This window comes from Chiloscyllium punctatum, chromosome 27 (assembly GCF_047496795.1).
Source record: "Chiloscyllium punctatum isolate Juve2018m chromosome 27, sChiPun1.3, whole genome shotgun sequence".
In the NCBI taxonomy this organism is placed as follows: domain Eukaryota; kingdom Metazoa; phylum Chordata; class Chondrichthyes; order Orectolobiformes; family Hemiscylliidae; genus Chiloscyllium; species Chiloscyllium punctatum.
In genome coordinates this window covers 7,875,512-7,891,792 of record NC_092765.1, presented here as the reverse complement: position 1 = coordinate 7,891,792, position 16,281 = coordinate 7,875,512, and the positions used below count along the sequence as shown (strand labels likewise).

At 42.1% G+C, this 16,281-nt stretch overlaps 1 protein-coding gene across 1 annotated transcript in view; it reads left to right on the top strand.

The window, feature by feature from the left end:
- Positions 1–4,877: 4,877 nt before the first annotated feature.
- LOC140453280 (uncharacterized) overlaps positions 4,878–16,281 on the top strand; it is a 37,668-nt gene continuing 26,264 nt past the window's right edge. The window contains exons 1-2 of the mRNA XM_072547839.1: positions 4,878–5,174; positions 8,476–8,664. Of these exons, the coding sequence (XP_072403940.1) occupies positions 4,911–5,174; positions 8,476–8,664 (453 nt within the window). The 5' untranslated portion in view covers positions 4,878–4,910. The remainder of the gene's footprint in view (positions 5,175–8,475; positions 8,665–16,281) is intronic.

Sequence of the window (16,281 nt, the reverse complement as noted above, 5' to 3'; positions counted from 1 at the left end):
AAAAGTCCACACCGCCCTGCCAAAGCGCAACCCACCCATACCCCTACATCTACCCCTTACCTAACACTACAGACAATTTAGCATGGCCAATTCACCTAACCTGCACATCTTTGGACTGTGGGAGGAAACCGGAGCACCCGGAGGAAACCCACGCAGACACAGGGAGAATGTGCAAACTCCACACAGTCAGTCGCCTGAGGCGGGAATTGAACCTGGGTCTCTGGTTGGAAAATCTGAGCTACAGGGAGAGGCTGAATAGGCTGGGGCTGTTTTCCCTGGAGCGTCGGAGGCTGAAGGGTGACCTTATAGAGGTTTACAAAATTATGAGGGGCATGGATAGGATAAATAGACAAAGTCTTTTCCCTGGGATCGGGGAGTCCAGAACTAGAGGACATAGGTTTAGGGTGAGGGGAAAGATATAAAAGAGACCTAAGGGGCAACCTTTTCACGTAGAGGGTAGTACATGTATGGAATGAGCTGCCAGAGGAAGTGGTGGAGGCTGGTACAACTGCAACATTTAGGATGCATTTGGATGGGTACATGAATAGGAAGGGTTTGGAGGGATCTGGGCTGGATGCTGGCAAGTGGGACTAGTTTGGGTTGGGATATCTGGTCGGCATGGACAGGTTGGACCGAAGAGTCTGTTTCCATGCTGTACATCTCCATGACTCTACTTATTGTGTATGCATAAAGTGTGTTGTTTCAAGCCTGGTAGTTTGACCAATTGAATTGCATCTATCACACAACACTTTACACTTACTTTTAAAATAAGAAAATGTTAGGATCTAGACTATCTTCTTAATATATTTTGGAAAGAATTGATCTGATTCATAACACAATCACATGGGGAAATAACGTGGGAATAAACTGGGAAGAACTAATCTAATTACACATGATGTAGATACAGGAAATGCTGTTCCAAATAAGTAACATCTTTATGGACTTACTCCTGCAAAGTTGATGCAGCTTCAAGAAGAGATTGGATGAATGCTCAAAGACTATATAATCAATGTGATTTGCAGCAAATAGAGCTCACCCATGGTAATGATGGCAAAACCGAATGGTACCCAATGATTATGTGTCAACAATCACAATGTCAATGCTGTTACAAGATCTGATTCATATCCTATTCTACATTTGGAAAACTGTATTGAGAAGCTGGGGCAAAGGACTTATGTTTCTAAATTGGACTTACCCAGAGGATACTGACAGGTACCTGTATCCAAAGAATGAAGGAAATTTCTGCTTTTGTGATACCGAATATACCGTACCAGTTTAAAGTCATACCATTTGGTATGAAAGAATACACCGATCACAATTCAAAGATGAACTCATAATTTTGGGATTACCTAACTGTGTGGTGTTTATCAATGATCTGGTGATTTTTAGTCAAACATGGAAGTAACATTTGGAACATCTATGGGAATTTTTCAATTGACTTTGGGAGGCAGGCTTGACTTTGCAAATGGCCCCACAGGATGTGAAAACAAAGGTTATTGGGGAGTTTCCCATACCATTGACAAAGAGGGAAATACTTTTGATTCCTGGGATTGAATGGTTTCATATGAAGTTCGTAATGAATTTGTAAAGAATTTTAGCAATTAATCGTTCAACTAATTCTTTTCTTTTTATTTTATCTGTACTTCGACTACAGTGTAAAAATAAAGTAGGTTTTGCTTAAAGTCAAGTATTTGGCACATAAGGTCTTACACGTAAGGAAAAGTTAGGGTCAAGATATCTTCTTCATATATTTTGAGGGGGTTTGGTCTAGTCCATAACACATGCTTTTCCTGTAGGTTTGATACCTTTTTAGTAAACCACCGATGATGGGTCCTCCCTCTTGGACTCATTTTCTTTTTCATTACAATGTATCAATCATGTGCATTCCAAAGTATCACCTGAAGTATCTACTGCCATACATCTTTTGACCTAAACCTTAACTAACTTGCCAGTTCATTTTAACTAGCTGTATTTTCATGCCCTCATAATTCTCTTATTTAGATTTAAAATATTAGTCTTGGAACCACTCTTTTCTCTGTCAAACTGAATACAAAATTCAATCACATTACGGCCGTTGCTGCTTAGGGCCATCTTCACTATGACAGCATTATTCCTATCTTGTTGCACGATAGTATGCCTAATTGTACAGTAATCTGCTCTCTGGTTGCTGTTCCAAGAAACTGTCTGAAAAAAATTCTAAGAATTTAACTAGACTCCTTCGCTCATCTGATTTTCCCAATCTATGCAAGTAAAAGTACCCCATGATTACTGCCATATCTTTCTATTAAACCTGTTATTGCTCCCTCTGTACTTTATCTTACTGCATAGGTATGTTCGGGGCCTGTGCACCACACCCACCAGCAACATTTTTACTTTATCTTTCTCATCTCTAGCCAAGATTGCATTCCTCATTTAATTCCATAAAAGCATAAGATGTAGGAGCAGAATTCGGCCATTCAGCCCATCAAGTCTACTCTGCCATTTGGTCGTGGCTTATATATTCATCAAGCCCATTGTCCTGCCTTCTCCCTGTAACCCTTCATCCCTTTTCCAGTCAAGAACCTATCTATCTCTGTCTTAATTACACTCAATGACTTGGTCTCCGCACAACCCTGTGGCAATTAGTTCAATACAGTCACCAATCTCTTGCTGAAGAAATTCCTCATCATCTCAGAGTCAACCCTTCAGCTGCCCTCAGGTCCTAATCTCTCCTACTGGTTGAAGCATCTTCTTCATGTCAACACTATCCAGGCCTCTCAGTATTCTGTACGCTTCAAGCAGATTACCCTTCTAAACTCCATCGAGAACAAAGCTTCAACCCTCAACCATTCCTCATATGACAAGCCCTTCATCCCCAGGGTTATTCTTGTAAACCTCCTCTGGAGTCCTTCCAACACCATCATATGTTTTCTTAGATATGGGACCCAAATCTGCTCACAATATTCTTAATACAGTCTGACCAGAGCCTTATACAGCTTCAGCAGTACTGCTCTGCTCTTACCTATCAGCCCTCTTAAAGTGAATGCTAACATTACATTTATCTTCCTAAGTGCCAAGTAAATGTAAACCATAAAAGAATACTGAGCTAAGACTCCTAAGTCTCTTTGTGCTTCAGATTTCTGAAGCCTTTCTACATTTAGAAAATAGTCTCCATCTCCTTTTCCTCTCCCAACACACCCATTTGAATAGCACCACAACAACAATGGAATTCATTGGCATTTATCTTAAACAAAATGATCCCAAACTGTAAGGTAAAACAGAAACTCGACAGATATTTTCCAAACCAATCCGTTCAGAGATGTTAGTAAACACCTCTGGAGCAGATGGGATTTGAACCCAGGTTTCCTAGAATGTAGAATTCCTACAGTGTGAAAACAGGCCCTTCAACCCAGCAAGTCCACACTGACTCTCTGAAGAGTATCCCACCCAGACCCATTGCCATATTATTCTACATTTCCCCTGACTAATGGACCTAACACTATGGGCAATTTTTAGCATGGTCAATCCACCTAACCTGCACATCTTTGGACTGTGGGAGGAAACTGGAACACCCAGAGGGAACCCATGTAGACACGGGGAGAATGTGCAAACTCCACATAGATATTTGCCCGAGGCTGGAATCAAAACCAGGTTCCTGGCGTGGTGAGGCAGCAGTGCTAACCACTGAGTCACTGTGCCACCCTGTTTCCTGGTTCAGAGGTTGGGACACTACCACTGTGGCACAAGAGCCCCAACAGAAACTCAAAATTCTGTAGTCATTGATTCAGTTTGCTTGTGTTAATTGCCTGATTTCCAATTGTGAGTCTAAAGAGCGTGCAATAATTTGATTTGATTTATTATTGTCAGATGTACTCTGAATGGGGATGGGTGCAGCTCCAGTAGCACTCAAGAAGCTTGACGCTATCCATGACAAAGCAACTCGCTTGATTGGCACCACAAACATCCAATCCCTTCACCACTGGCACTCAATAGCAGCAGTGTGTCCTATCTACAAGACGCACTGCAGAAATTCACCAAAGATCCTTAGACAGCACCTTCCAAACCCACGAGCACTTCCATCTAGAAGGGCAGCAGGTACTTGGGAACACCACCATCTGCAAGTTCCCCTCCAAGCCAGTCACTACCCTGACTTGGAAATAAACTGTCATTCCTTCACAGTGGTTGGGTCAAGGTCCTGGAATTACCTCCCTATCGGCATTGTGGGCCAACTAACAGCAAGTGGACTGCAGAGTTCACGAAGGCAGCTCTCTTTCTTAAGGGCAAATAGGGATGGGCTATCAATGCTAGCCAGCCAGTGATGCCCAAGTCCCACAAATGAATTTTAAAAAAGGTACAGTGAAAAGTTTTGTTGTGTGCAGTACAAGCAGATCATACTATTCAAAAGGCATAACGGTAAGACAACAGAGCAAAGAATACAGTACAATGTTACAGCCACAGAGAAGGTGAAAATCCTTGTATAAATCATGTTATTTAATCTTAAATCGATCTCTGAGATACTTAAAGAGGAGAGTAAACTCCTAAATGCGTTGTGTCCATTTTCAAAGTCTGACTCCCCACGAGATTATTGTTTCTGCAGCAAATTGGAAATATATACCAGCCACTGGTGGAAATTTGGGAGGCCTTCGCACTCATGAAGAGGAAGATGAAACGAAAAGGTAGCAGGTTTGGCGCTGAGCCCAGTGGGGAATCTTCCGAAACAGCTGATCTCGGGAAGTTCCACACCAAGTTCTTTAGCTTTTTGTTCCGGGATTCTAGAACGATGGTAACCCTGTGATTCTCCAGAAAGGGGTTGTCGTTCAGATCGAAACATCTTTCAACACAACACGAAAAGTGCGTGTGTGTGTGTGTGTGTGGGTGGGGTGGTGAAAGAGGACCATGGCCGGCTTCTGAGCTGAGATTAACCATCACCAATGTCGTTCTGGTGTGGAGTTTTGGTTGCGGTCACCACAGCGTTCTCACTGAACGTGCTGTACCACGACTTGTTTGTCACTGAGCCCGGGGGTGATGCTATTCCCAAGAGCTCGTTCTTGGATCCACTGTACCCTCCCTCCGGAAACTGGGTCACTCCCAAAGACCCCAAGAGCCTTGATTTCATTAGCTCTCCCGAATTCAAACTCCACCAGCCCTTCACTGCCTTGCTGCCTGCTAAACAGTCAATTGAAATTCAGTTTGAAGTAAGTGTCGAGTCGATTTTTTTTTGGTTGGGGAGAGTGTTGAAAAGGAACGATTGTGAGACGAATTTCATTTGCACCCATCCGGCAGTTTCACCGATTTTAGTAGAAGTAGCTTTTCAAGGCTGTTACACAGCAACTGCGGCCACTTGGGCGTCGGGAAAGAACACTGCAAACAGTTTGCGCACAGCAAGATCCCACCAATCAGCGCATGCTGGAACAACTCTGCAGCACTGGCGGCATCTGGGTAGAGAGAGTTAAAAATCAGAGGACACCAGTTATAGTCCAATATGACCTCGTGTTGTGTCATTTTTCAAAAATTTGTCCACCTCAGTCCAACACTGACACCTCCACATCATGTGCAGAGAGAAAGAGTTAACGTGTCAAGCCTCCATATGACCTATTTCTTCATTTATGATAGATTTAGTTTAGTTATAATCACTTGAGTAAAGTATACTTGAACTAACTGCACAGAGGCTGCTTTTCTGTCACCAAATCACCCTTTATTTACTTATGCACTGTATATGGGCTGTGACCAGTCAGATCAAAGCCAGGCCATATGCTGAGGAGACCTCTTGAATCTCTTGTTTATTTTTTTTTCTCTCTGTTAATTTCCCCCACACTGCCACTGCACTCAAAGGGGGATCAAGCAGTAGTGCTTATTTTTTTCCCCTGCACCACCCGTGTGATATGTGTACGTGAAGTGATACGGTAAAAAGACAACATGATGCTAAAACTTCTAAATTTTCACTACCAGGAAAGCAACCATGTGGCTACTGAAACATTAACAATCAAAGCCTGATAAGGGCAATGCTTATGTGAAAAAAAAACTAAAGGGAGAGAGTAAGAACTAAATCCCATATTACTTCTATTCACTAGTGAGGATTCGGGCTAGACCATTTAGGACAGAGATCCAAAGAGTGGTGGGCCTGTGGAATTCATTACCACCGGAAGTAGTTGATGCCAAAAGGGGCGGCTGGATAGAGTACTTGGGGGGAACGGGATCAAAGGTTATGGGGAGAAAGTAGGATTCGGCCAATGAGTCAGACGATCAGCCGAGACCGTGATGAATGGCAGAGAATGACCTCGTTCTGCTCCTGTCTTCTATGTTTCTATGTGCAATGTGGGTGTCACTGGCTGGGCTAACATTTATTGCTCCCTCCCTGGTTGCCCTTGAGAAGGTGGTGATGAGCTGCCTGCTTGAACCGTCCATGTGTTGAAGGTAAGCCCTTAATTCTGTTAAGGTGCGAATTGACTCTTCTTCAAAGTTCAGAAGAAGAGACATATAGGGACACGAAACATTAACTTGGATCCTCTCTGCACAGATGTTGCCAAACCTGCTGAGTTTCTCCAGCACTTTGTTTCAGGTTTCCACATCTGCAATATTTTGCTTCTACCCAAGACAATAGTCTTGAGAGCAATTGCTTTTTTCCTGTTGGCCCAGGCCATCTGCCTCCTTCTGAAAGTGGGTGCAATGGGGCCAGAACATTGAGTTGATCGGGGGAAGAAGCAGGGAGTCTCACCTGGCCCAATTCCAGCTGTCATCCAGGACAAAGACTTCAGGGGTTTGGTTAGCTCAGGTGGATGAATGGCTGGTTTGTGATAGCATGACACCAACAGTGCATGTCCAATTCCCATTCTGGCTGAGGTCAACATGAAGTCCTTGCCTTATCAATCTCAATGTACACCTGAGGCAAGGTGACCTTCTTATTAATCTTACTACTAGTACAAGCACTCTCTTACTTTCTCTCTCTCTCTTTCTCTCTCTTTCTCTCATCTCTCTTTCTCTCTGTCTCTCTCTATCTCCCTTTCTCTCTATCTCTCCTTTTCTCTCTCTATCTCTCTCTCTCTCTCCAAAGAGAGAGAACAGGTTCCAGCCATCTGTGACTATAATGAGTTTCAAATCCAGTAGCTCAACTTTTTTTACTGAAGAATTGCCCTTTTAATATTCACAGAAGTAATGCAACTGAAACCATTTTGTAGAAATGTCACAGACAGAACTGCAATCAGTTCATTCTTTTAATCTTGCAATACCTCTGAATGGAAATGTGCAAATAGAAATCATTGGTAACTGAGAAAATCTTTACAATAAAGTCTCTATTAACTGCTCCAGCTATAAAGCCAATAAAGATAGTCACTTAAAATGATGATTTGGTTCCTTCAGTTAATCAGTGATTCCAAAGCTGTAGATTAGCTTGACAAAGTCCAATCATGGAAATTAACAGCTAACTATGAGGTGAGCAGTAAGTGGCCAAGGAGACTGATCAATCAATAGAATTGAATTTGGTGGAACCTGATAAAGTAACAATGGAACATCTTAAGCCCGGATTTACATCAAATTTGTTATTGAGTTGTGGTAAAGTTCAAAATGGTCTGGTTGCTGCATTTTCAGATTTGAAGAATCATTAATTCTTGCATTAAGTAATGTCAGTTTCTAAGTTTCATCAATAACATAGACTGTGTTATTCATTCTACACAGCAATAATTTCCAGAAGCTCAATCTGGCTAAATGCTGCCACAAAATGGATCTGAAATTATGTAATTGGGTGTCAATATTGACACAGTTTGAGCACAAGTCAATGATGGCCTACTTAAGATCCAGAAAGCTGGTCCTGATATTTTTCGTTTGACCTTGGAAAAACAATGAAACCAAGATCCCAAATATTTATATAGCCTACTGGTGTGCAATATTGGGCCAGCTGAGAAAGAAGTTTCTGGAATCAACCCCATTTCAATATTTTAGTATTGATTCTAACCAGATGAACAACGTAGAATTGTGAGTCCTGTAATGTTGGAATTGCAGTCCTCAAGATCCTGGATATTAACAGTGAATGTTAAAGATTTTGTGGCTCCATTTGTAGAACAGGAAATTATATCCAATTTTCCTGGTCATTATTCCTTCCTCAATCAGCACTTCACAGTGTCTGTGTGTATTTCAAATCCCAAACTGCCCTTGAGTCGTGAGCTCAGCTCAGAGGCGGGGAGCATTCCAGGATTTTGTCTCAGTCACAGTGAAGGAATGATGATTCATTCAGAATGGTGTGTGACTTGGAGGGAAACTTACCTCAGACTTCCATGTGGCTGCTACCCTCTAATCTCACTGATGTTTATGATTGCCATGAATATATTGACATAGCAGGTCAAAGCAATATTATTAAAATATATATTTATATATTGGGTACATATATATTATATCGAAAAGCCAGATCTTAAAACCAGACAGGCATAATCATGGTTTGATCTCTGCCCTTTAATATAGCAGCTGGAATCATTTTTTCTCCCCACATTTTCTTATTGTTATAAGGTACCAGAAGAAGAAGAAACACCAGAAAATGATGAAGAACCTCTCTCAGAGACTGGTCTAACAGTTATACAAACAGATCTATCTGTCATACCAACTGAGCCACCTGTCAAAAGTACTAAACAAGTAGTTTTCGACATTGTAGACATTGTGGAATTAGAAACAGATTTGGAAGAAGACTACCAAGATGATGTGAGTTTTGTGATTCAAAGAGATTGGATCCTTACCTTGCCCACTTGCTCTATCTGATGTTTGTGTGATGGCAATTTCCTGTTGTGTTCCAGTGTATTTCTTCCTGCTCTGCATCACTGCTTTAATTATTTTGCTGTTTTGGCTTTGTCCTGATTTACCTTTTCATGGTGATCTGACTTGCAATGAGATGGAAGATTACAAAAAACTGTGGACTTGAGTGGTTTTCCCCATCATGTTAACCCTGCCCCATCATTCCAAAAATGTTCCTTACCATTTCACCTTCGTATGAAAAATTCCCTTCTCTACCATCACTAACTTTCTTGCCTACTTGTTCCGCCACAAATTCACCTGCACCTCCACACACATCATTTACTGCATCTGCTGCACCCGATGTGGCCTCCTCCATATTGGGGAGACAGGCCACCTACTTGCGGAACGTTTCAGAGAACACCTCTGGGACACCTGGACCAACCAACCCAACCACGCCGTGGCTCAACACTTCAACTCCCCCTCCCACTCCACCAAGGACATGCAGGTCCTTGGACTCCTCCATTGCCAGACCATAGCAACACGACGCGTGGAGGAAGAACGCCTCATCTTCCGCCTAAGAACCCTCCAACCACAAGGGATGAACTCAGATTTCTCCAGTTTCCTCATTTCCCCTCCCCCCATCTTGTCTCAGCACCACCTTCCTAACCTGCAATCTTCTCCCTAACCTCTCCGCCCCCACCCCATTCCGGCCTTTCACCCTCACCTTAACCTCCTTCCACCTATCGCATTTCCAACGCCCCTCCCCCAAGTCCCTCCTCCCTACCTTTTTTCTCAGCTTGCTTGGCACACTTTCCCTGAAGAAGGGCTCATGCCCGAAACGTCGATTCTCCTGCTCCTTGGATGCTGCCTGACCTGCTGTGCTTTTCCAGCAACACATTTTCAGCTCTGATCTCCAGCATCTGCAGTCCTCACTTTCTCCTACTTGGTACATTGTCCATCATCCTGTTATTAGCTCCCTACCCACTCTTCCCTCTACCATTAGTTTCCACCCACTTCCACAAGAGTGGATCTTGAGATGCTAAATACTATCTCACCAGGAATCAGTTGTTTTAAACACTTCTCTCTGACATTCCCCCTGCCTCATAGGTCTAAGAAATTAAAACATTTCATAATCAGAACTCAGTGACCTTTACCAAATTCCAATAATCAGGTTGGCTTTACCATTTAACTCTTTTGAAAATGAAAATGACATTTACACAAATAAATGCACGTATGTACTTTCTGACCATACAACAGTGGTCAATGGATCAAATTCCTCATCTGCTATTCTTTTACATTGGGAAGTAGTGTCTACCAATTCATCCCAACCAGATAGGCCTTTGTGCTGCAATGGTATTGTTCCTACTTTTGGTTTAGGAGGCCCAGGTTCAACTTGCTCCTATTGCAGGGGTGGCCAATAGCATAAATAGCATTGGAATAGGCCATTTGGCCCTTTGGGCCTACTCTCCCATCTAATACGATCATGGCTTATCACCCAATTCACCTTCTTCTCATACCCTTCGATCCCTTTAGCTCTAAGAATTATATAGAATCATAGAAATGTACAGCATGGAAACAGGTCCATCGGTCCAACCCATTCACACTGACCAGATATCCCAACCCAATCTAGTCCCACCTTCCAGCACCCAGCCCATATCCCTCCAAACCCTTCCTATTCATATACCCATCCAAATGCCTTTTAAATGTTGCAATTGTACCAACCTCCACCACTTCCTCTGGCAGCTCATTCTATACATGTACCACCCTCTTTGTGAAAAAGTTGCCCCATAGGTCTCTTTTATATCTTTCCAATCTCACCCTAAACCTATGCCCTCTAGTTCAAGGCTCCCCAGCCTGTTCAGCCTCTCCCTATAGCTCAAATCCTCCAACCTTGACAACATCCTTGTAAATCTTTTCTGAACCTTTCAAGTTTCACAACATCTTTCCATTAGGAAGGAGACCAGAATTGCACACAATATTCCAACAGTGGCCTAATCAATGTCCTATACAGCCACAACATGACCTCCCAATGCCTGTACTCAATACTCTGACCAATAAAGGAAAGCATACCAAACACCTTCTTCACTATCCTATCTACCTGTGACTCCACTTTCAAGGAGCTATGAACCTGCACTCCAAGGTCTTTTTGTTCAGCAACACTCCCTAGGACCTTACCATTAAGTGTATAAGTCCTCTAACACCTTCTTGAAAACATTCAATATTTTGGCTTTAACCACTTGCTGTGACATAGTCGCAGGCTCATCACTCTTTGGGTGAACAAGTTTCCCCTTACCTCAGTCCTTAATGGCTTACCCATATCTTCAAACTGTGACCCCTGATTCTGGGCTCCTCAGTTTTTGGGAACATCCTTCTTGCATTTATCCTGTCTAGTCCTGTTAGATTTTTTATCTCTGAACGTTTTTTTTTTAGGAATCTAGTTTCTCTTGCCCATTTCTTCCTTTCTGACCTTAGGCCTCCTTTTCTGTTTCGTACTCTCTGGATTTTAATGAACATGAAAATGCTGCAGTGGACAGATTTTCAGAGCATCCACATTGTTATCTTGCTCTTGAGTTCATTCACACACAACCCTCTTCCTTTTCTGTTTTAAAAATAACATCAATTTTAACTCCCTAAAGCTGTTTAAAATTTGTCCTGTTGTTTTTCAAAATTACTTAACTAAAAGCTCTGAAGCATGAAGTTTTGGAAGGCAAAGAATGATATTCCACCAGTACAACTGACTGAATGTAACACATCCTGAGAAATTAAATAAGCCTTGCATGGCCAGATTGCACAACTCAAATTCATTGCATAGTGCCAAGATTTCAGGGAAAAGAAAATCAGTCCAACTACAGGCTTTAGAGAGAGGTTGAGGCATTCCTAATAATAATGGTTAATTAAAGGATATACAATATTTTAAAAAATATGATCATCTGTTGCAACTTCACTCTAAATGTATTGACCATATAATCTCAGCTGAAACTTTGTAGAAATGTAAGGACAAAGGAAGCTCTGCACAAAGATTGAACAATCCCTCTGGTTGCAGAGTTTCACTTTCCCAATGACAGTTTAATGCTAAACCAAGTCAAGGGTATCTCCAGGCATATAACAGTAACGATATCAGTACATAGGGTAAGCAGCCAATTATATCGACATACGCTCACTGACCTAAAAAAAACAAAGGCCGAAGTACTTAATTAAGCCTAAAAGTCAAGAATATTCAGATAACGAAATAAACAATTATGTTTGGCTTTATATGAAAGCTAAATCATCAATATTAAAAATATTATTACAGGAAACATTTGGAGTTTATCATAATGGAGAAATTTAATATTTTGCAAATACATAAATCGCTTTTCAAGGCCAGTAAGGATGTTTGGTTATAATTCTGAAGGCAGTATGCTATTGTAGCCCCTGTTACATCTCATCCAATGATGTTTTTACATGAAACTAGCAGCTTAAAAGTTGAGATTTCATGAATTTACTGCTTTCTTCAGGATTACACTCCAAGGCACCTCAACAATGCATCCAGCAGAGGAGTGTGAAGTCACACACAGTGACTTTGAGATTTTCTTCATCTGCATAATCTCCCGGAGTTGCTGCCAGTCTCAGAAACTGGCTGACAGTGAATATAAATACTTTCTCAGTCAACAATACCCAGGCAAGGCTTAAAGGGTTAAACCCTTTTATTTTGATATTATAAATTTCAGGATTGAGAGAAAATGACAGATGGGAAGGTGAAGACATTCAGGAGATATTATAAAACGAATGGAATAGCAGTGGCCAGATTGTCAATGCTCATGGTGATGCACAATGATTATAAAATGGCAGCTATTGTGACACTGTTGCCAGTGAAAATACCCGATGCCAACTGCAGTGAAATGTAACACAGAATTTAAGCTATAGAGGCTTTTAAGCTCTTTTGGCTAAGTGTGCGTTTTCTTTTTGGAAGGATTCACACCACAAGGCCCAGCAATATTTTTTATCACATCGTATCAAAAGTACCTTATTTACTACCTGGCCCAACCTTATAGCATCTCTCACATCTGACTCTGTCTGTATACACTTGGCACTCACTGGATATTCACTAAAAGACCAGCGCTTGTTACACATCATTTTCAAAAGGCCAGTGAGCACCTGGACAAGTCGTTGGCAATCCAGCATTGCCACTCGCTGTGCACTGCACATAGCCAGCATGTACGACACTCCCTATTATGTACCGCCCAATTCTCTCACCCTTGTCATTGTTTAACCACACATGCACACACTTTACATGCCCTCACTTGTTTCCTGTCGAAACAGCCTCTCCAGATCAATGCTACCTGTGTCTCCACAGGAGACCCATACCCAATTGATGTCCACTCAGGGAACCTCACACATAAGCAAGTAATCAAACCATTCTAAATATGACCTTTTATTGGCAACCACCTAAAGTGAACACAAACAAAACCGCTAGAGACTGCAAACTTCACCTCTGGAATGCAAACAAAATGCTGGCATCATGACCAACAACTATTCTACAGTCCATGATGGTCTCCTAGTTCTCACCAACTGGAACTGAATGTCAATCAGGTCTTGTCTGGCTAGAAGTGCCTGGTACTACTGAGCTCTATCATGGACAAGGAGAGGTTCTTCCTCCTCCTCCTGAGATGACTTCTCTCATTCCCCCAACTCCTCAGCATCTATCATGTCACCTTGTTCCTGTGCAGAGCAGAGTGAGTTAGGATGGCATGAGACACATTGTCTGGATTGGACTGGAGAGTTCTAAGCTATGGAACTGGATATTCAGCACACGTATTTTTTGCTCCACCATGGTCCCAGTCACACCATATTCACCTGCTTGGTGAGTATGCCATATCAGCCGAGTGACCAATACAGGGCGTGCCTGCTGTGCTCTAACCCCACTTCCAACCTGGACCCAATCCCCTAACAAACCTGTCATCTGCGTTCAGTACAGACCATCATCACATAAAAATGAAGCAGTTTTCCCTTGTCCTACAGCACCCCTGCAAGTTCTACATGTGATGGGAGTTTTTCAACCAACATGCACCCTTTTCATGCCTTTGTCACCTCAGTAATGCAGAGGTTAGTAGCAATGTTTGATTTGCAAGTACAAATGGCATGGTGCAAATCACCTTTGACCAGCATTTGATACATCAGCGCAATCACTCTGAATACATTGTATTTGGTCAAAGAAATGTTTGCAAATGAAATGGAGCTGAAGTTTGCAGACCCAGACTTCATACAGTTGCTCTATCAGCGGAATATTAATGAGGTGAGTTGCAGTGTATTTCCTTTTAATTGGCAACTCACCACTGCCTTTCGAGAAAATCACCGTGCTCCTTGGCAAATGCATCAGCTTCCTCCCAATGTCAAGATGGGCATCGTTGGCCCTCTCACCCAATTCTGCCAGAAATCTCACCATCACTAACTTCACTGAGATCCCTGTAGGATTCTCATCTGTAACATTCATTATTTCACGAACTTAGTGTGCTAAAAGAAGTGAAAAGAATGCTTGGCCCATTATAATGCCAGTTTACCTTGTTCTGCAGGCATTCTTAATGCTTAAAGGAGGGTCGAAGTGGACTTGTTAGGCCAAATGGCCTGTTTCCACACTGTAGGGATTCTACGATTCTAAAATTAAATTGCTGCTTTAAGATTCTTTGTGCTTTTCACTAACTTATTTAAAGGCACTTATTGGGAAGCCAGTGATTGCAAACTTGGCAAAAGTTTTTTCTCAGTCTCGATCATTGCTTTGCTATTTATTCAGAGAAATATAAAATTGTCTGACCTCCTCTCCACCACCATCATTTGAAAGAAGCCCAGGGTTAGAGCACTGGAACACAATAAGCAGATTGGACAATGCAGTAGACAGAACAATTTTCTCTCTCTTTCATGGCTCCATTTAACCAGGAATTTTGAGTGTGTTCTTGGCAGAATTCCTTTCACAAATAACATCAGCAAAAATAGACAGTCTGGTAGTTCATTCAGTTGATGTCTGCGGAGTCTTGATGTGGGCAAAATTAATGGCTACACCAAATTACATCATTTGTACTTTAACTAGCAACTCATGCCACATGGACATCTCCTGGAAATGATACATCATCACCAAATCCGACTTCATTATAAGTTTCTTTTTCCCAGTTTATTGATTTAAGGACCATAAATATAAAATGCTCACTGATAAATTCAACAGGGAATGCAAGAGAAACCTCTTTCACTCAAAGAATTGTTAGGATGTGGAACTCATTGCCAGGGACAGAAGTCATTGTCACCCTTGCTTCTCCTGTCACAAGTCCCTGTTCAATGCGCTGTGAGCCCTCACTATTTGTCCCCATACCGAAAGCTGAATCCTACAACCCTGGGCCCAGGTTATTAGACTCTGATCTAGCTCCTGTCCCCACTTGTACCAGAGTGAGTATTTGAGGTACACAGCATTGATGTTTTTAAAGGGAAAAGAAAGCTAAAAATACATTATAAACATGATTGGAAATGGGCATGGAGCACATCTTGGTAAGCAGAACTGTTTACTGAATGATGTAAAGAGTGGGGAGATCCTTGCATAACACCTGTGCAGTAAATCCTGCTCCACATTGTCACATGATGTGGCATCACTTCCTGTTGGTAGCTGTTGCCTTTAATGCAATAAATGTTGAATGGAGCATATTACCAGAAGGGGCCATAATGTGAACACGACCTCTGCCCACTCTGTGCATTGTACGTAATTCCATAAAAGTTATTGGTCCAATTTAATACTCCATCACCTTCTCAGTTAGTCAACTGATGAAGAGCTTATGCCAAACCTCTCCTGCTCCTTGGGTGCTGCCTGACCAGCTGTGCTTTTCCAGCACTACGCTCTTTGACTGTGATCTCCAGCCTCTGCAGTCCTCACTTTCTCCCAACTTGATTGCACTGCCATTTATGCTATTTAATACATTTGTTGTAAATTATCTCATCATCAAGAGAATTTCTGCTGGTCCTCTTTCCATATTATCTCAGGCAAATGCTCTCTTTGTGTCACTTTGCAGCCTTTATATTTTCATGGCTTAGCATCCTGGGCCCCACTACACACAGGGACTTAGCAACAGCAAATACAATGGGCTGAGGCAGAAACCCAGGCAGAATAAGGTTATGGCTGCACAGACGACAATAGCTTTGGTACATGGAAGTGGGGCTACTTTACTCTTCACGGCAATGGCTGAACTCTCATCAATGTAGTGTAAAATTACCCATCCGTCCCGTTAAGGCCAGGAGACATTTCTTTTCCCGAGTATCATTAGAATTCTCTTCCATAGACAGCTGTGGATGCTGAGTCATTGCATGCATTCCAGCCTGAGCTCAACAGATTTTTGATCTTCAAGGAATTGAGGAAGATGAGGGGAGGCAGCAAAATGGGGTGAAAGTTACAATCAGAGCAACCACGATCTTCGTGAATGACGGAGCAGGCTTGATAGGCTGATTAGCCTACTCCTGCTCCTATTCCTTATAACCTTTGCCATTGGAGGAATTAACAAGCAAACTCAGTGCAATTTATTCATTTCAGTAAAGGAGCCAATTTAATGGAGGGCCCTGATGGGAGATCTATTTTAA